We start from the raw sequence: 18,325 nt of genomic DNA on the forward strand, positions 1-18,325 counted from the left end.
TGTGGTGTTATAATGCTGCTTTTTCATTTGCTACACACAAGGCCACCACCACACCACACCACACCTTGTGGTGTAACTGTTTACTGTTCTTCGATCGATGGCAATTCTATGGCTCTGGTCTGATGTGATGAAGATCTTTCTTTTTTTGTGAAGTAATGATGTGATCAAGATCAAGTTGCTTCCAATGTCCAAACGCATAATTGTTTTTTGAAAAGATCAAACACATAATTGTAGCTTTGGCACTAGCCCTTTTTGGGCCCTGCAGTAACTGTACCTCTCTACTAGCCTTTGCCTTTACTAAAAGAATGTGCTAAGGTCTCTGAAATTGCTCTTTTGTATGCATACACTGTATTTTTCAGGTGTTAGCAGATAGCATGTGGGCTGACGTGCCATGGCAGAGAAGGCAACAAGTGGCATGGAAGATCAGCAGGAAAAAGCAGGCATCAGCTGGTGAGAAGAAAAAGGCACCATCGCCGACGCGGAAAGATCAAAGATTCCTGGGCATCAACTAACATGACAGCAACATAAAAATATAGAGAGAGAGATGAAAGCCCCACGGAACACAGGTGGCTACGCATATGCATACAATGACACATGTGTCTTTGCCCCCATTTTAGTAGTTACTGCACTAAATGACAGGCTTAAGACGCACGCAATGGAGCTCGTCGATAAGCGAGACTGGATCTAGAATCAAATTTAAATTTACCCTCATCAACCCGTGTCCAGCATTCTTGTCAAGTCTACTTCATCCTCGTGCTCATTTGAGCTACCAAGTGAAAGAATAAAAGGTTCTCACCGATAACAATGGTGCAGCAGTGAGCAACACAGCCAAACAGCAAAAATTGAAGTTTATAGCTGGCACTGTAGCACAGTAGAGAGTGCGAGACAGCCAAAAAGAGTGGATTCTGAGACAGCACTGAGAAACAGAAGATGTATGCATTTTCTTTTGAGAATGATGTATGCATGTTCGAGGAAAAGAAGAAGTAGAAACGAAAGAAGGCAATCAAGGCATCAGTAGAGGATATGCTCCCCGGAGTCGCTCTGGTTCGGTCCCTATCCTCCATGTTTTGGCTCTACTCCGCACAAAAAATGGCTGGTTTGATGTGGACGCGCCGAAAATCTAGTGACCAATGTCCCAGTACAAGTAGAAAGGAGAAAGAAAAACTGCAGTAGCAGCTGAACTGGAAAGATGTGCCAGGTGTGCATTCCATGTGTTGTGCCGATGAGGTGAGTACAAATATCCTGACATTTTTAAATTTTCCTTTTGAAAGGTGAAGTTTGGCTGTGTTTGGTTAGGGGTGAAAATTTTTTGATGGAAACTTTTTGCAACTTCGACCACTAATTAGAGGTATTAAATTAAGTCTAATTACAAAAGCACCTCCACAACTATGGGTACTGTAGCAATATTGTACCTAATGAGGCCTTTGATCGCATGATTTGATGATAATTAGAGCATGATCACTGTAGCATTACTGTATTTAATCATGTATTAATTAGGCTCATTAGATTCGGCTCGCAAAGTTGCATCCATCTCTAAAAAGATTTTGCAAATAGAGTACATTTAGTACTCCATACATACAAGATTCTCTTTTCGCGAAATTTTTAATGTTACAACCAAACACGACCAGCATATATTTTTTACAAATCTTGCATGCAAAAGGCCAAAGCACCCCGTGTGAAAGAAAGGGCCACTGCTAAAATTGGCACTGCTCCTTTTCCCAGTGGACGATGGAGGATAAAGGGGGGCGTCTCTCTCTGCAAGCCAAACAACGTGGACACCCACGCACACTTGGGCGCTGGAACAGGGGAACGACACATGCAAATACTGGCTACTCTCCTACACGGCAGCTAGACGGCTGTCCAGATGGGGTGGTCTTGCACAACGAGCAGACAGGCGGTAGCATATGGGTAGCGCAGCATTATTGGGCTGGATGAGGTTGGATGTGGCTGGAGATAGAAGATTCCCCATTGCCGGCTGCCGCGAGCTCTGGCTCCTCCGACCCTGCTCCTCCCCCCCTTATATCTGCCTATCTGGCGGCCGATGCCGGCCAAAAGGGAGGGCTAGACGTAGCCAGCCGCCGCCGTCCTGTCATCGATCAGCAACACGGAATTTGTTCGGTCAGGCAGCGGGAGAGGGATCCGAAAGGGGCGGCCATGGGCGGCTCGCCAAGCTCCGCCATCCAGTCAGTTGCCCCCGGTCAAAGCATACCTAAATGCATTTTCTTTCCTTTTTATTATTTTCTCTTTCTATCTCCTTTTGAAACGAAAATACTAGGCGGAATAGCCAAACTCTTCCTCGAACTATTCGCGGAAGCTCACTTTCGTCCCTCAACTACGAAATCGGCCGTTTTCGTCCTCCAACTTTCGTGACCGAGTCATTTTCGTCCCTTATTTGTCGTCTAGCGCCACGCTGGCGTCCTCGTCAGCAATCCCCGGCCGCTTGCTCCACTTCCTCGCGCCGAGCCGCCGCCGTCGCGCGTGGGAGCGAGCTCCGCGCGCCGCGCCGCCGCGGATCTCATCGGAGAGAGAGAGGGGCAGAGGAGCAGAGGACCGTGGGAGGGAGGGAGGGAGGGCGACGGGAGGGAGTCAGTCAAGACGAGGATTGCTGACGAGGACGCCAGCGTGGCGCTAGACGACAAATCAGGGACGAAAATGACCCGGTCACGAAAGTTGGAGGACTAAAACGACCGATTTCATAGTTGAGGGACGAAAGTGAGCTTCCGCGGATAGTTCGAGGACGAGTTTGGCTATTCCGCCAAAATACTACCAAACAAGTTGCAAAACACATCATCATGAGATCGGAGTTTAACTTGTAGTAACCTTCATTTTGTTATGCATGTGATCTGGAGCCTCAGCCTCGGACGGTCCAGTCCAGACCGGTCGTCGAGAAGAGGAAGGAAAGTTGCTAAAAAATAGAAGGAAAGGGAAAAGGAGGCAAAGGGGCGGAGGGCCCCACCGGCGCGCGCACCACGGGCGGTGGCGAACCGCTGCGGGGGGGTGGGGGGGGGGGGGGGCGCCGTGGCGTGTCCGGCATGCGCGCACGCGGGCTGTGGCTTGGCTGGCTCCTTCCCCGCGCCGCGCCCCGTGACACGGACACGCGGGCCCCGCGCGACAGTATTGGCCTGGCGGCCTGGGAAACGGGGCCGCGGCGGCGGCGTGCGGGCGTGGGCGTCTACGAGAAATATTGCTGTCTTTTTGAAACAATGGTCAACGTTGCCATTGCCATCACCCACCAACCACCCCGGCCGCTAGCGCCGCGCCGCCGCCTCTTGTAACCACCATTGTTCCGTGCCACTGCCACCGCACCAGATGCACGCATCGCCTCGCGCACCTGACGCCCCGTACGACAGTAAAGAAACGCGACGAATTGTGACTGCTTCGTAAAAAAAAAAATCAGCGCCGTGAATTTTTGCAGTACGCTGCTAGTACTGTGATTCCTGGATGGAGACACGTGAAAATATCGGTGGGAGTCCATGGACGTACGGGAGGGGACCAAGAGGCAGGAGCCGGACCGAAACAAGAGGAGGGCAACGTCTTTTCTCCGCGCCGAGGCCACGGACGGTGGCCGATGGCCTGCCTGCCTGGCCCTGACGGCTGGCGTGGCCGCAGGCGGGTGGCTGCAGCCATGGGCCATTTGCCGCGGCCGCGGGGGCGCGGCGCGGCGCCACCACGTCTCCGCGCGCCTTATTATAATTTATAAGCTGCCTCCCCCTCGCGTCCCCGGTTTTTTCCTGCGCACACCAAACCGCCCCCCATCCCCCCCCCTCTCTCTCTCTCTCTCTCTCCCCCCCCCCCCCCGACCCGCCTGCCGCGCCCGCCCGCGCGCAGCCGCCGCATCCCTCGGACTCCGACCTGCCTCCTCACGGGCTCGCCGTCCCTCCTCCCGCTCCGCCGCCGCAGGTGAGCGCGCCGCTTCCAGGCTCCTTCCGTTACCCCGTGCTGTTTGTGTGCGTGCGGGCCTGCGTCCGTCTCTGCTCTCTCCATCTCGCTGGATTCGGTCCTGGATTGATAGAGGGAAGCGTGGCAGATCTTAGCCTCCGTTGGTATGGGGACGGATTACCACCGGCCGGGGTGGCGGTGGAACGGAGTGGCGGCCAGCGAGCCTTGCCTTCCGTTCCCTCCCGGAGCTGTCCGTAATGCTATTTGCTCGTATTCGCTGAAACTCCGGCGCCAATTCCTTCCGCGGCGGGAGAAACGAGAGCTTCTTATCGTGCTATATATATTTATTCCTGGTTTCATATCAATAGATAGATAGATTTTTTTTTTGGGGGTGGGGGGGGGGGGGGTCTAGTCTGGTTCCGGCGGCTCGATAGCCAGTTCTGCTTCGACGGAGGTGCTGATACAGGACGGATCTGTAGCCACTGCTGTCCTGCTATGCATTTCCATGTAAATGAGGATTTGTATTCCTCTATGTCCTTGTGCTACTCGAGATCCTCTGCGCTGATTAGTTTAATTTGGAAACAGAGTTCGAGTTGAAATTGGTTTCAATTTTTTATACAGAAAAAGGAAGATGAACTTGTTTTTTTTGTCCTTGTTCATTTGTGAGGAAATTTCACTTGTCGTTCAAGTACTTTAGGGTTGACATTTTTTTAGAAACAACAGAGGGGAGAAAATGCACACAAGGTGTTTTTCAAAACACACGCACACACACAAGGTAGAAAAATGCGTCCTTGAGCTATCTGTTCTTGTCAGACAAAGTGTTTATAGTACTAATCTGATGCAATTTTATGCAAACGACAGACGAGAAAGTGGCAATGTAAAAAACACGCACGAATCTGCACTGCAAGTTGTATAGTGCGATCTGCATAGTACCTGCTACATGCATTAAACTGCAATTGTCCATCTATGCAGCTCTGTACTGTTGTTTTTTTAAATAATACTGTACTGTTGTTTTGTATAGTCATAGTTGCCATCATTTTTTACCAACCAAACCTTTTTCTTTTTGTGCCTAGTGGTCACCTTTGTTGACCTTTCTGGATATCATATAAGCAGATTTGAGAAGAAGAATTCGGAGTTTTATGCTTAAACTGTTGGGTCGTAATCGTAATTTTTGTACTACCAACCACACTAGTCATGTAGAATTTGTCCGCTGAGATATATTAAAACTCTTGCCTAAAACATGGAACCTCTATTTCTTCTCTCTAAACTATATGGATTTGCGGTACTAGTATTCACTATTTGTCCATTGGAATGTGTGATTTATCTAGCACTGGTATGACTTCAGATTCTAGCTTTCTTTTGTCCTTTTCTAATCTACTGTTGCTTTTCTGTACCAGCAGGTCTTTTGGCCCTTCTAGAAACTGAAGCTCAGCTCAAAACCTCATCATTCTCCTCTCAGTCTTGAAAGTGGCGAGAAATGGATCGTGATGATGTAGCTGGATTTGTTAGTGGAGGTTGCAAAAATTTCTGCGGAGACTTCTAAGTTCTAACCCAGTAGGTGACAATAGAGTTTTGATTTCCGGAAGTCAGGCAGCGGGTTCTTTTCATTTCATATTTGGTTATGTTTCTTGATTGGAATGGACAGGGCCTCCCCAAACCTTGGATCTGGTAGTAATATTAACTCCCTGAACAATCTTTGTCACTGGAGCACAGTTGAGCAAGCAGTTGAAAACCAAGATACTGCCATTGACATACTTTTGGATTCCAACTTCTCTAAGGACAATCCAAGAGCATTGAAAAGGAAGTGGATTGATATGGCTGGAGTTGAAGTTCCTGAAAATCCACTGCTCACCCTTGGTTTGGGCCGTTCACCAAGTTCCTCCGAAAATAGCAAAGTTAGCTCCCCCACAGCTTGCATAATGTCTCCATCTTCAGTCAAAGAGACTGATGAGGAGTCATCAATGGATCTTGGTCTAAATTTCAATCTTTGTCTTGGTCATGATATGGTACATCATCACAAGAAACCACATGCTGGTGCTGAACACATGCCATCAGCAAGAGCTCCAAAATTGGATCTTCAGTTAAGTTTGTCCACCTGTTCGCCTGAATCAGCTGTGACCAATGCAAGTACTGCATCATTAGATGTTCATCATGGCTTAGAGACAGTGGTGCCTAACTCGGTGACAGATACTATCGGGAGAAAATCAGAACCCTCTAGTTGGGTTTTCGGGCATTATATGGCTTCGTCATCATATGCTTCTGAAGCAACCTACAGCTTTTCTTTGGGAAAAATACCTCAAAAGGTTGATGATGCTGTGCCTTCCCCAGATGTCTCATCAGCCATTACAGCGAGTGTGAAAAGCCCAGCTGCCTGTACTTCCGGGGCAACTAACCCCCTAAAACGCAACACAAATACTAAATGCTGTCAGTTCCCAGGATGTGAAAAAGGAGCAAGAGGAGCCTCTGGGTATTGTATAACCCATGGTGGCGGGAGGCGATGCCAAAAACCTGGTTGTCAGAAGGGAGCTGAGGGAAAGACCATCTATTGCAAAGCTCATGGTGGTGGTAGGAGATGCCAGTACCTTGGTTGCACCAAGAGTGCCGAAGGTCGCACTGACCACTGCATAGCTCACGGTGGCGGTCGCCGTTGTAGTCAGGAAGGCTGTTCACGTGCCGCACGTGGAAAGTCTGGCCTGTGCATCAAGCATGGAGGCGGCAAGAGGTGCCAGAGGGAGAACTGCAAGAGAAGTGCAGAAGGATATTCGGGCCTTTGCATCTCACATGGCGGTGGAAGGCGTTGTCAGTTTCCGGATTGTACAAAGGGTGCCCAGGGAAGCACAAAGTTCTGCAAGGCACATGGTGGAGGGAAGCGCTGTACATTCCCAGGTTGTACCAAGGGAGCTGAAGGTAGCACTTCTTTCTGCAAGGGGCATGGTGGAGGTAAGCGCTGCTCCCACCAGGGTGGTGGTGTATGCCCAAAGAGTGTCCATGGTGGGACGCAATACTGTGTTGCTCACGGTGGTGGGAAGAGGTGTTCAGTTTCAGGCTGTACCAAGAGTGCTAGAGGGAGGACAGAATACTGTGTGCGCCATGGTGGTGGTAAGAGATGCAAGTTCGAGGGTTGTGCAAAAAGCGCGCAGGGGAGCACAGATTTCTGCAAGGCACATGGAGGTGGCAAACGCTGCTCATGGGGCCAGGAGGGTTCAAGCTTTGGTGTCGGCGAGGCGCCGTGCGATAAATTTGCTCGGAGCAAGATTGGTCTCTGTGCAGCTCACAGTGCTTTGATTGAGGACCATTGTGTCCATGGTGGTGGCTCATTGGGTCCTGCAATCAAACAGTTTACGACTGATGCCAAACCTGATGAGATGAAGATTGCTGCAACAAAAGGCGATGTGGACATGGCAAACGGTGGCGATGAAGACATCATGGTATGGGGCGACCATGTCAATCCGACGGACCGCGGCACAACCCCGTTTCCAGAAGGCAGGGTCCACGGCAGTGGGCTGTTAGCTCTATTCTCTGGAAGAAGTGCTAGCGCCAGTGGCGCTGAGAATGGCGCCTCAACTTCTGCTTCCATGCGCTCCTGGATGTAATGTGAGGGATGTAAAATTTTCATCGAGGAGGACTGCTCCCTGTATTCTGTTTTGTGGCGAGCCGAGGGTAGTATTGTTGTCTCGCAGGCACCAGAGGTTGATGTCGGGGATTCACATAAATGGCTATCCCGTGTAGCAGAAATAAGGGGTAGCCAACTTGTATTGTGAACTATTTTGGGTTATTGTAATTAGTGTTGTTGTGGTGTCCTCGCTGTGGATCACGTCCACGCTGTGTGCTGTTCCCAGACTGCTGTTAGCAGGAATTTCCTTTTTCATTGTGAAGAGTTTCTCTTGTAGTTGGTGTCATAAACTTTGCGAGTTTGGCGTCTCAAGTGAAGAGCATTAAAAATTCAGTCAGCCTGCCTGGTGTCCTTTAGTCGTGCGTAGTCTGAACTCATCGTGATTTTGCTGCTGCTACTGTGTTGGATTTAAGAGGCCTACTTGACTCATCGTGCTTCTTCTGCTGCTACTGTGGTGGCCAGTCGATTTATCGCGAAACCATGGGTCTCGCCAGGCATCACTTGTCGAGACAGCTCTATCCCTGAAACTGGTTTCAGAGCAACTTTTCGCGGCTCGCAAGCTATGTCCGGCGGTGCTACACATTCGCCTCGCCTCGCCTCGCCTCGGCGCCCGGGGTGACGGATGCTCAGTCAGTCCATCGACATCGATCAAAGCCGTTCTCGATTCAGAGCTACAAGGAACGGGCGGACCGTGGCGAGCGAGAGGATCGCACTGCGCGCTCTCCCCGTGCTTGCTCCCGTCCCCCGTCGCTAAATGAATACTAGTCGTGTCGTATGGGACTGCCACGGCCGGCCACGCGGCGTGTGTTGCCTGTCAGTCTGACAGGCAGGTGCGGCGGGAGCAATGCGAGCGGCAGAACCACCAATAGGCCGGGCGCGGCGGCCATTTACTGCGGCGCCACGGTTTCAGAGCACTGGCACGCGATCCAGAGGAAGATCGATGGCCAGTGACTCGACTCGGCGCCTGCTTTGAGATCAGAGGGCGGACGTGGTGGTACTGGTGGGGCACGGAAGTGAGACGCGAGGCCCCGGCACCTAGAACCAAACCTGCGCCGTAGCCAGAACACGCGTGCGCGAACCAGTCGTCCATCATCACGGGGCGGCGAACAACGACATGCCGCAACACTCTTTGCGACGCGTCGTCACGGGATGACGGTGCAGCTTTGACAAAACGGTGCGCGGACAGGTAGAAGGTGCCCATCGCCGGCGCCAAGCAGCAGCTTGTCAGGCTCTGTCGAGCGGACATCGTTCTTCCATAATGCAATGCGCATTCTCGAGTATCATCCATTGATCCATCATTATCTGTCAGCACAGATATTAAGCAAGATGGGCCTGGTCTGGTCCGATCAGATCATCGATCAGGATAGAGAAAGGAGAGTGTGATGCCAGCCACCGTGATTCCGTGAAGTGTCTCCCCTCCAGACAGGCCAGGCCGGACGAGCGGTTGCGAAATCTCGCCTCGGCGCAGAGCGGCGTTGATGAGCAGGAGACGGGAGGAGGAAAGGAAGGTTCGGAGCGGCGCCGGTGAGCAGCGTCCAATGACTGCAACTGCAACCCCGGCGTCAACGCCCTCGCCCTCCCTCCTCCCCAGAAGCCGCGACGCAGCTGCCTCCTACTCCTGCAACCCCGGGAGGATCCTATGCAGTACTTCAGAGTGACTTTAGGTCACTGACGTGTGGGACCGAGGAATCACTTCCCCTGCAACCAGTCAGCCTCCAGCACTCCACTCCCCACTTCCTGCCGCCGCTGACTCCCCCGCCCCACCGCGCCGCGTCGGGCGTCCACACACGCGCGCCAGCCCGCGGTTTGGACGCACGGGACGGGACGGCCGCCGACCCGTCTCGCCTCCACGCGCAAACCCCCGACCAAACGCCAGCGCCCCCCGCGACCAAAAGGCGAGGGGGCCATCTCCATGTTATGCTCGCCGCCTTCTCCCCCTCTTCCCCGCGCCGCCCCACTCCACTGACTGCGCGCCGGCGCCCGATCGGCCGCCATGGGAGGCCGAGCCTCCCGCCACCGCGCCCAATCGCACGACCAGGGCCCCAACACATCGCAGCATCACCACCAGCAGCAGCATAACCGCCCGAAGCCCAAGCAGCCCCGGCCGCAGCCCCCGCCGCCGCAGGCGCCGCAGCCCCAGGCTCCCCATCCCGCTCGGCAGCGGCAGCATCAGCAGCAGCAGCAGCAGCATCAGCAGCAGCAGCATCAGCAGCAGCAGCAGCAGCAGCCGGATGCCGCCGCGGCGGCCGCGGCCGCCGGGCTGGGCCGGGTGCTAGGGCGCCCCATGGAGGACGTCCGCGTGGCCTACACCTTCGGGCGCGAGCTTGGCCGGGGCCAGTTCGGGGTCACCTACCTCGCCACCCACAAGGCCTCGGGCCGCCGCTACGCCTGCAAGTCCATCGCGGCGCGGAAGCTCGCGCATCGGGACGACGTCGAGGACGTGCGCCGCGAGGTGCAGATCATGCACCACCTCACGGGCCACCGCAACATCGTCGAGCTCCGGGGCGCCTACGAGGACCGCCACTCGGTCAACCTCGTCATGGAGCTCTGCGAGGGCGGGGAGCTCTTCGACCGGATCATCACCAGGGGCCACTACTCCGAGCGCGCCGCCGCCGCGCTCTGCAGGGAGATCGTCTCCGTTGTGCACAGCTGCCACTCCATGGGGGTCATGCACAGGGACCTCAAGCCGGAGAACTTCCTCTTCCTCAACAAGAGGGAGGACTCGCCGCTCAAGGCCACTGACTTTGGCCTATCCGTGTTCTTCAAGCCCGGTAAGCAAGCCACCGCCAATCTAATAATTCACTGGTTTTAATACTTCTGACAGGGATGCCCATCAATTTGAAACGGACATTGTATTGTATGATTCTGCTTCAATTGAATAGATGGTCATTTGGGAGTTCAGCAGATTGCATCAACTGCAAGACTGATTAGGGACGAAAACTCCACAATGTTATAACTTATAAGTACTAGTGTTACAGAATGTTGCGCAAGTCTTTCAGGCATTTTGTTGTTGTAGGATAGCACACAGCAGGAGGGAAATGCCTCATGTTGTCGCTAACTAAAGGAGAGATCGGTGTTGTTTCATCTTTAGTATTTCAGCTGAATGTATGATCAAAGGTCAACTCAAACTGAAATCTGGTGGTATTTGTAATGCAGGTGAGCAGTTCAAGGATCTTGTGGGGAGTGCATATTATGTTGCCCCAGAGGTGCTTAAAAGGCGATATGGAGCTGAGGCAGACATATGGAGTGCCGGAGTAATCCTTTACATCCTACTATCTGGTGTTCCTCCTTTCTGGGCTGGTACATTCTTTTCCCTCTTGCACCAATCAGCCAGATTTGGATGCCATTATCGTTCCTAACACTTGATGCTTTGTCTTCTTTCTTCCCTGCTTTAACCAGAGAACGAAGATGGCATATTTGACGCTGTTTTGCGAGGCCATATTGATTTCGCATCTGATCCCTGGCCTTCAATATCCAATAGTGCCAAAGATTTGGTCAAGAAAATGCTACGACAAGACCCAAAGGAGCGGCTTACTGCTGCTGAAATTTTGAGTAAGTCTATTGTTAAACTCACCCCTCTCATATGTTGGCATTGGCAATCTTGGTTGTATAGATTGGTAGGCTCATGTTTATGATAACAAGTGCACTGCCAATTTTATCTTGGTCTGTTGAAGCTGTTTGTGCTGTCTTTGCAAACTGAACCTTCATTCTTGCATTGTTTGCATATAATGCTCAATCTAATACATTAAGCATACAGACCATCCATGGATTAGAGAGGATGGAGAAGCACCAGACAAACCACTTGATATTACAGTAATTGGTAGAATGAAGCAGTTCAGGGCAATGAACAAACTTAAGAAGGTTGCCTTGAAGGTAAGCAGATCTTCTGAATTTGAGTCATTGCTTCTCTATTTCGTAGCACTGCAGTCCTCAAATCATGATACATCTTGGCATTTCTTCTGTTATAATCAGGTTGTTGCAGAGAACCTGTCAGAAGAAGAGATTGTGGGACTAAAAGAAATGTTTAAATCCCTTGATACTGATAACAGTGGGACAATAACCCTGGAGGAATTAAGAACTGGTTTACCAAAGCTGGGCACCAAAATTTCTGAATCAGAAATAAGGCAGCTGATGGAGGCGGTAAGTTCTTTTCTTGTAGCCCCATAGCATTTGAATCCTAAAAACGACAGCAGTGCACAAAAAGGTTGTATGGGATGCGCTTATATATCTCAAAAGGGAAGAGATGAAAGATACCTTTCTGAATTTATTCATTATGATGACTTGTATGCAATTGAACCTTACACATTGCTGCTAGAAGTAGTTGATAGATCCATTGCTTTCCCTTTCACCTCCTTGATTGTTATCTCTCATTCCTGAACAGGCTGATGTTGATGGAAATGGTACCATTGATTATGTTGAATTCATATCAGCAACAATGCACATGAATAGACTAGAGAAGGAGGATCACATATATAAGGCATTCGAGTATTTTGATAAGGACCACAGCGGGTAATTTCACTTCTAACTTTACTTTTGGTTACTTATCTACCAAGTATGACCTTTTACATTAATTGGCTTGCTGCTTGCACATTCCTGTACAGGCACATAACTGTTGATGAGTTGGAAGAAGCTCTGAAGAAGTATGATATGGGTGATGAAGCAACAATTAAAGAAATTATTGCTGAAGTGGATACAGATCATGTGAGTAATTCCATATAAATGACCAAAATAATCCCACTTGCTGTTGTTTCCATTCCAATCATATGATGCATTATCACTGTTTCGAAGAGTTGGATAATTGATCTTGGAGACTTTAAAGGAGGTTTTATTAAAGAAAAGTACTATTTTTATGAAATAAAGTAACAAATTATTTAAGCAAATGACAGCACCTTATTAAGTCCTAGACAGTGATCCAACCCGTTTTGCTAGTAACAAAAAAATCATTATCTTTTCTTTTTTATGATTATGATGAAGCAACTATTTTTTTTTGAGAGGAAATCAACAATATCGCACCACATGAACACACAGGGTGAAGTGAACTAATTGCTCTGTGAGCAGGTTAAGTTCACATGGATTCCTTAATTTGCTTGCTAATGCTATTCTTCTGCTACCTAGGATGGGAGAATTGACTACCAGGAGTTTGTTGCCATGATGAAGAATAACAGCCCTGAGATTGTTCCAAATCGACGGCGCATGTTTTAATGGTCTCCTACATTTATTGTGAAAACTCTCAGAAATTTTCCACGGTCTTTGTAACTGTTGAGGAGAGCAAATACCTACTCCAAGTGGAATTTTGTCAGGCATCTATGCTGACATTCCATACTTGGACGGGGTGGCACTCCCCTCGTGTGCCCTTCAGTATGGATGGTTGGTGGTTCTTTTCTGTTGCCTCCTTGTTCTACCATCTCATTTTACAATTTTGCCATGTATCTATCCATAATGGGGTGTGCCTTCTGGTCAAAGTTTCCTGCCCCTGTAACTTCTATGTAAGGAAAGGGCTTGTAAAACAGTTTTAAATGATCATATCAGGCAAAAGTAATGAAGTGTCATCCAATCTTCTGTTTTTTGCCACTTGATACTTATGTTTGGACCTAGCCTGTAGACAGTCCCAAAATGATCATGTCAGGCAGATTACATTTTGTAATGAACATAGCTTGACTTCATACTTTCGGTTTCGTACAGTGCACTGTGTACTGCAATCAAGATGTGTTTTACAGATTGTTTAGCTCAACATCTGGATAATTTAGATTTCGGGTGGCCAAATTGGTTGCTGTAGGAGCAGTTTGAAAGGCACGGAGCTGATGACAAATGGGTAAGGTGGATGCCAATTGTTTCACATTTCAAATGCATAAGAATGTTCAGTTGGTGCAAAAGGTTTGAGCACTTTTGATGCTTTCTCCAAGACATGAGCAACACCTCTTGCAACTGCTCTTCACCAAAGAAGACAACTCCGAAAGCAATTTCCCATATGCTTTTATTTTAGATGCTAAAAGCCGAAGCTTCAGGCAAACAGAATTACACTGCAAGCATGGCTTCTGCTGATATGAAATCTTTACGGTCATCAGCAAGATGACAATAACATTAATTCTGAAATGAAAGATGACTACAGATATTCTGCTCTAAACCAACAGCATACTGAACGCGGATGATGGGTCAGATGTACAATATCAAGCTTTCCTTCCTGGCATGAAATTTACAGTGACATTTGCACCAAGCAAATGCTAGCTCATCAGCGAACTGCAACCTTTTTCATTTTCGCTGATTTGTGCTTGATGAAGAGAGCCGCTATCATGCTTTTAGTGCCAACAGGAGCCTTTTGGATTGCACGCCCTTTAGGGTTGTCGAAAGAATGAAATGTTGAAAATTCCTTTACACCAGATTGGTTCTGAAAATAAAGATGATGTGTTAAATATACATTTGTGTCAGACAAAATCTGCAGGGCGTCATCTTTTAATTAAAAAAAAGAGACAAAGATCATGTCATATTCTAACATACCTTGGTGCCAATCTTTTGCATAGCATCAGAACTGGTGCTCCGGTTAAACTGCAGAGGCCTGCGCATAGGAGAAGCAGACCGCTCCTTACCTGAAGCATCATAGATTCATATGGAACATTCAGTCTCCAAACAAAAGTTAATAAGAAAACGACTTTGGAGTGAACAAATACATTTCTGTCCCCCATGCCCTCTAGGAAATTAAATTGCAGAATGATTATTACATAAAAGGTTTAAATCACCTGATGCAGGTTTTGATGCTGCTGTGTCCACAAGGCTGCAAAAACGCAGATGGCAGCTACTTTAGACCAGAACATAACCCCTATTTGCATTAACAAACAAACAATAAGCCATTTACAGAGCGGAACAAAACTGGAAGAACTCTTACGCAAATGTAGGTTTATGTGCTGCGTTTGCTGTGGTGCTGTTCTCTGAAGACAGATGCCAGGAAAGGGTCTTTGCTGCACCCATTAATAAAAAATAATAATATTAATACTTTAGTTTAATATGGTGCCCAGCATAAGACACAAAACTGCAACAAAGAGAAAAAATAAGAAGGCCCACCTGAGGGATAAGGTCTAGGTTTTGATTCTTGATCAGTGTCTATTGGCAGGTGCGCATGAGCCAGGGATTTCTTATGTCCAGTAGCTAGCTTGGCAGATAAAAATGGGGAATCAAAATTCAGCACCTTTTATTTTTGAAATTTCCAAACAGTGAGTAAAATATAAGTTTTACATTGACATACATGGCAGGATATAGTGCTTGTGGTGTTTTATATTTGTCCCCATCATTTGCTGCTGCCTGAGGCCTTCTTTATCTGTGTAGACTTGACATGTGAAGATTTGCTACAGATTTGAAAATAGGTCATCATTTTAACTGTCATAGTTTCATCAGCATATACTGCAAGCATAGCACATAAGTGGCATTACCTGGTTCAGGCGTGCAACTTTCAGTTCGAAAGTTGACACCTCAGAAGCTTGCTGTTCGAAAAGGTCTGTCAATTTGTAGGCAACAGTACCCAGATGATCAACCGCATTGACAACGGCCCGTACAGCATAATCTTTCAAATTGTCCAGAACCCTGATGTAAATTAACAGGTTCAGTGTCATAATATGGTTATGAATCTGAATGTTACAATTGAAAAATATGCTATGATGAAATAAGGGTATAGTGCAAGTTCAGAGTTCAGTGCACTATCATTTCATTAAAAAAGAATAAAGTGCACATCCTATATTTCTGAAATATATCCTGCACTGACAAATATGAGAGGGCCCCTTTTGCTGAATTTCATTGAAGTGACAAAATTCACACTACAAACAGTACACCGGTAGTTGTCAGATAATTCCAAAATTCCAGATAATACCAAAATTCCTTATTCTAGTCTAGGCAGTGGAATTTGTTTTCTAGTCGCACCACCACATCAAGGTCTCTTCCTCACACCTATTGCTGTCCTTGCTTTAGGTGGTTTAGCCCTCCTACACCTATCATAGGAAGTTCGGTAATTGCTACGCCCACATGCTGCGCCAACGAATTCCAGATAATACCAATTGAATTCAATACCTATGCGAGATGACAAAATAGAGCTAGATAGCATGCAAGATGCAATCGTACGAGGAGAAAGAGAAACCATGGCCGCTGCGGTAAGATAGGAGCAACTCGTTTGCGGCAATAAAAGATGCCCGGAGGCCGGAGCTATTCAGTGCAGGAGAAGGACTGTGACTCACATCTGCTTCTGCTCGCTGTGGAGGTAGGACTTCTCGCAGTACTCGGAGGCGGAGTAGAGCTGCGGCCGCAGGTTCTTGAGCTCCTGCACGTGTAAATCCGCACCATCACGAGAAACCCAGGCTCCAAAACCCACTCGGATTCCCCGCGAAACGGAGAAAAAACGAACAGCTTAAGAAGCAAAGATTTTTCGTTGTGTGTGTATGGGATCTGGGAATGCAGGGTTCCGGGAGCACCTGCAGGGCCTTGATGAAGCTCTTGCTGCGCTCCATGGACGCCTCGTCGACGGTGGTGGGCCCCGCCCCCGCGCCCCCGCCCCAGCTACCGCCGCCGCCGCCCGCCGCCGGGGCATGGCGCGCCGCCTGCATTCCCCCCGCTTCCCTTGGCTCCGGCGGGCGCGCGTCTGGCGAGCGCGGAACAGGACGAAGCGAAGAGGGGAAGTCAAGCGAGCGCGCTCCACTGGAGAGAGTGGAGTGGAGGGGAAGCGATGCCCCGCCAACCGGAGGCAGCTCAGCGGCAGCTAGCTTATTCTACTGCCCACCACCACCGCTCTCTTCTTGATTCCATCGTGCGCGTGTCCGTGTGGGCGGTGGTGCGCGGAGGAGGGAGGAGGGGCCGTGTCTGTGTTGGCGGTGGTCCGCGGAGGAGGAGGATGGGTCGGGGGAGAGCGACCGCAGCGGTGGGTTGATGGCGACGGACGGAGACGGGACGGGGGGCGCCGCCGGTTAATCCATCTCGCTGGTTGGGCTCCGGCTTGGTTTGGTGTTTAGCTCGTGGAGGTTGCGATTTGGCAGGGGAATCATTGCCCACTCAACGCGCCCCCGCCTCGCTGTGGTTTGGTTAGGCCGTGTTTAGTTGTTTTTGCAAAAAAATTTTGCAAAAGAATCTTATCAATTCGAAGTACTAAATGAAGTCTATTTATAAAACTTTTTACACAGATGAGTTGTAAATCGCGAGACGAATCTAATGATACTAATTAATCCATAATTTGCATCGCTGTTGCAAATTATGGATTAAGTAGTCTCATTAAATTCGTCTCGCGATTTACAGCCCACCCATGCAAAAAGTTTTGTAAATAGACTTTATTTAATACTTCAAATTAGTAACATTCTTTCGTAAAATTTTGTGTTTTTGCGTTTACGGGATGCGAACAGGGCCTTACTTCCCTTGTCTGCACTACTACGGCCGCGGATCTTGCTGGCTTTGCTGTGCTGTCCTAAACTAAACGCCATTTCGTGGCCGTTTTCACCTGGACTCTGGGAGATGCCGTCTGTATTCGATTCCAGGAATGCTCCACGTAAAAATAAGATTTGCCTTTCCGCGGAGAATCTGGATAATGTGTTTCAGGAAAAGAAAAGGGGATCTGACTGCTGCAGGAATGGTACGGAGAGAGCCTCATTGCAGAAACAGGGAAACTAGTTTCAAAAAAAAAACAGGGAAACTCTCTGCATTTGGGTCCTTGATGAGTAGGATTAGACCCACTTGTCAGTGGTCGGGGCCAAATTCAGAGAAAACTCGTCCGAAAAAGTTTGCGGGAACGAGATCCTCCGGCGTCCGTCAGAGGTCAATGATCCGGCGCCATGTACCCTCGAATTTGCACTGCACCTGCTCATCCTGAGGAAGCGAGGATGTAAAGGTGTCCGAGCTGTGCAGCGGACGAGAGCTGGGTGGCCGGGTGCCGTTCATCAATGCTTGTCGGCTCGATCAGGTCGCCGTTCACCAATCAATGCAGCAGCAGCAATCATACTCGAAGTGGGTGATTTCTGAATCATTCCAATGGCAGAAAATACTTGAGCGCATCCAAAAATATTTTTTTATTAAAAACATCACATCAAATATTTAGACATATGTATAAAATATTAAATATGAATAAAATAAAAATTAATTGCATAATTTGCGTGTAAATTGTGAGATGAATCTTTTAAGCCTAATTGCGATATGATTTGACAATATAATGCTACAGTAAATATTTACTAATGACAAATTAATTAGACCTAATAAATTCGTCTTGCAGTTTACAGGCGGAATCTGTAATTTATTTTGCTATTAGTTTACATTTAATACTTCAAATATGTGTTCGTATGCTTTAAAACCTTTACATCTAACCAATCTCCTCGTGCAAACTATGAAAACTTCAATCTGGACTATCAGATCAATATCCAACAGGAGGGGCACAGAGAGGAGGGGGGATTTGCAAAAATGTGATTAGCCAATTCAAGGGTGGGTTTAGATTGTAAAATTACCCAATTCCCCATATCTCTTGGATGTTGATCTAATGATTCAAATTAAAGTTTTTATAGTTTGCACGAAGAGATTAGTTTGCACCTGATACGTTGCCAAAAACTAAAGAGCTATCCCCCGCTCGTGAATTCTCCTTCTTCTTCTTTTCAAAAAAAAAAAGTGGACATGCTCTCCTGATCTATGCAACCTGCCAACCTGGCTATTATACAGGGTAAATAAATACATATATCAATAAATTTTCGTCTTGTTATCGAGACAAGGTGTGATCTTGTAACAAGAAAATGGTTGTGATCTTGTAAAGCAGATGGCTGGGGTGGTGAGGAAAACAAATGGAGTCATGAAAAAAGAATTTCAATTTAGGCCTACTAACCTAATTGG

The 18,325-nt window shown here is 48.4% G+C and overlaps 3 protein-coding genes across 6 annotated transcripts; 2 read left to right on the forward strand and 1 right to left on the reverse strand.

Annotated features, from left to right (window-relative positions):
* Positions 1-3,731: 3,731 nt before the first annotated feature.
* LOC120697703 lies at positions 3,732-7,829 on the forward strand. 3 transcript variants are annotated; one of them, XM_039981004.1, is made up of 3 exons: positions 3,759-3,900; positions 5,280-5,433; positions 5,525-7,829. In XM_039981004.1, the coding sequence occupies exon 3, from the start codon at positions 5,694-5,696 to the stop codon at positions 7,470-7,472; it is 1,779 nt and encodes a 592-aa protein (XP_039836938.1). In that variant the 5' UTR covers positions 3,759-3,900; positions 5,280-5,433; positions 5,525-5,693; the 3' UTR covers positions 7,473-7,829. The 3 variants fall into 3 exon arrangements, with proteins under 3 accessions (XP_039836937.1, XP_039836938.1, XP_039836935.1); XM_039981003.1 differs by having other exon boundaries at positions 3,732-3,900; positions 5,277-7,829; XM_039981001.1 differs by having other exon boundaries at positions 5,280-7,829.
* Positions 7,830-9,262: 1,433 nt separating this feature from the next.
* LOC120697704 (calcium-dependent protein kinase 15-like) lies at positions 9,263-13,063 on the forward strand. Of its 2 annotated transcripts, XM_039981006.1 has the most exons (9): positions 9,350-9,668; positions 9,699-10,263; positions 10,649-10,792; positions 10,892-11,044; positions 11,250-11,365; positions 11,465-11,632; positions 11,874-12,001; positions 12,094-12,193; positions 12,608-13,063. In XM_039981006.1, exons 1-9 carry the CDS (start codon positions 9,486-9,488, stop codon positions 12,692-12,694), a joined length of 1,644 nt encoding a protein of 547 aa, XP_039836940.1. In that variant the 5' UTR covers positions 9,350-9,485; the 3' UTR covers positions 12,695-13,063. The 2 variants fall into 2 exon arrangements, with proteins under 2 accessions (XP_039836939.1, XP_039836940.1); XM_039981005.1 differs by having other exon boundaries at positions 9,263-10,263.
* Positions 13,064-13,441: 378 nt separating this feature from the next.
* On the reverse strand, positions 13,442-16,461 carry LOC120697705 (probable protein ABIL4). The gene is made up of 9 exons (XM_039981007.1): positions 15,943-16,461; positions 15,709-15,791; positions 14,914-15,064; positions 14,730-14,829; positions 14,549-14,632; positions 14,373-14,445; positions 14,227-14,261; positions 13,988-14,076; positions 13,442-13,877 (listed from the first exon to the last, which is right to left on the reverse strand). Exons 1-9 carry the CDS (start codon positions 16,072-16,074, stop codon positions 13,722-13,724), a joined length of 903 nt encoding a protein of 300 aa, XP_039836941.1. The 5' UTR covers positions 16,075-16,461; the 3' UTR covers positions 13,442-13,721.
* Positions 16,462-18,325: the final 1,864 nt, after the last annotated feature.

This window comes from Panicum virgatum, chromosome 3K (assembly GCF_016808335.1).
Source record: "Panicum virgatum strain AP13 chromosome 3K, P.virgatum_v5, whole genome shotgun sequence".
In the NCBI taxonomy this organism is placed as follows: Eukaryota; Viridiplantae; Streptophyta; class Magnoliopsida; order Poales; family Poaceae; genus Panicum; species Panicum virgatum.

Coding starts and splice junctions, on each gene's coding strand:
- LOC120697704 (XM_039981005.1), top strand. CDS start 9,486: ATGGGAGGCCGAGCCTCCCGCCACCGCGCCCAATCGCACGACCAGGGC. Junction 10,793..10,891: donor TGTTCCTCCTTTCTGGGCTG/GTACATTCTTTT, acceptor TGCTTTAACCAG/AGAACGAAGATGGCATATTT. Junction 12,002..12,093: donor TTTGATAAGGACCACAGCGG/GTAATTTCACTT, acceptor ATTCCTGTACAG/GCACATAACTGTTGATGAGT.
- LOC120697705 (XM_039981007.1), bottom strand. CDS start 16,074: ATGCAGGCGGCGCGCCATGCCCCGGCGGCGGGCGGCGGCGGCGGTAGC. Junction 14,446..14,548: donor ACCTAGACCTTATCCCTCAG/GTGGGCCTTCTT, acceptor TAATGGGTGCAG/CAAAGACCCTTTCCTGGCAT. Junction 13,878..13,987: donor TGCAAAAGATTGGCACCAAG/GTATGTTAGAAT, acceptor CTTTATTTTCAG/AACCAATCTGGTGTAAAGGA.
- LOC120697703 (XM_039981003.1), top strand. CDS start 5,517: ATGGACAGGGCCTCCCCAAACCTTGGATCTGGTAGTAATATTAACTCC.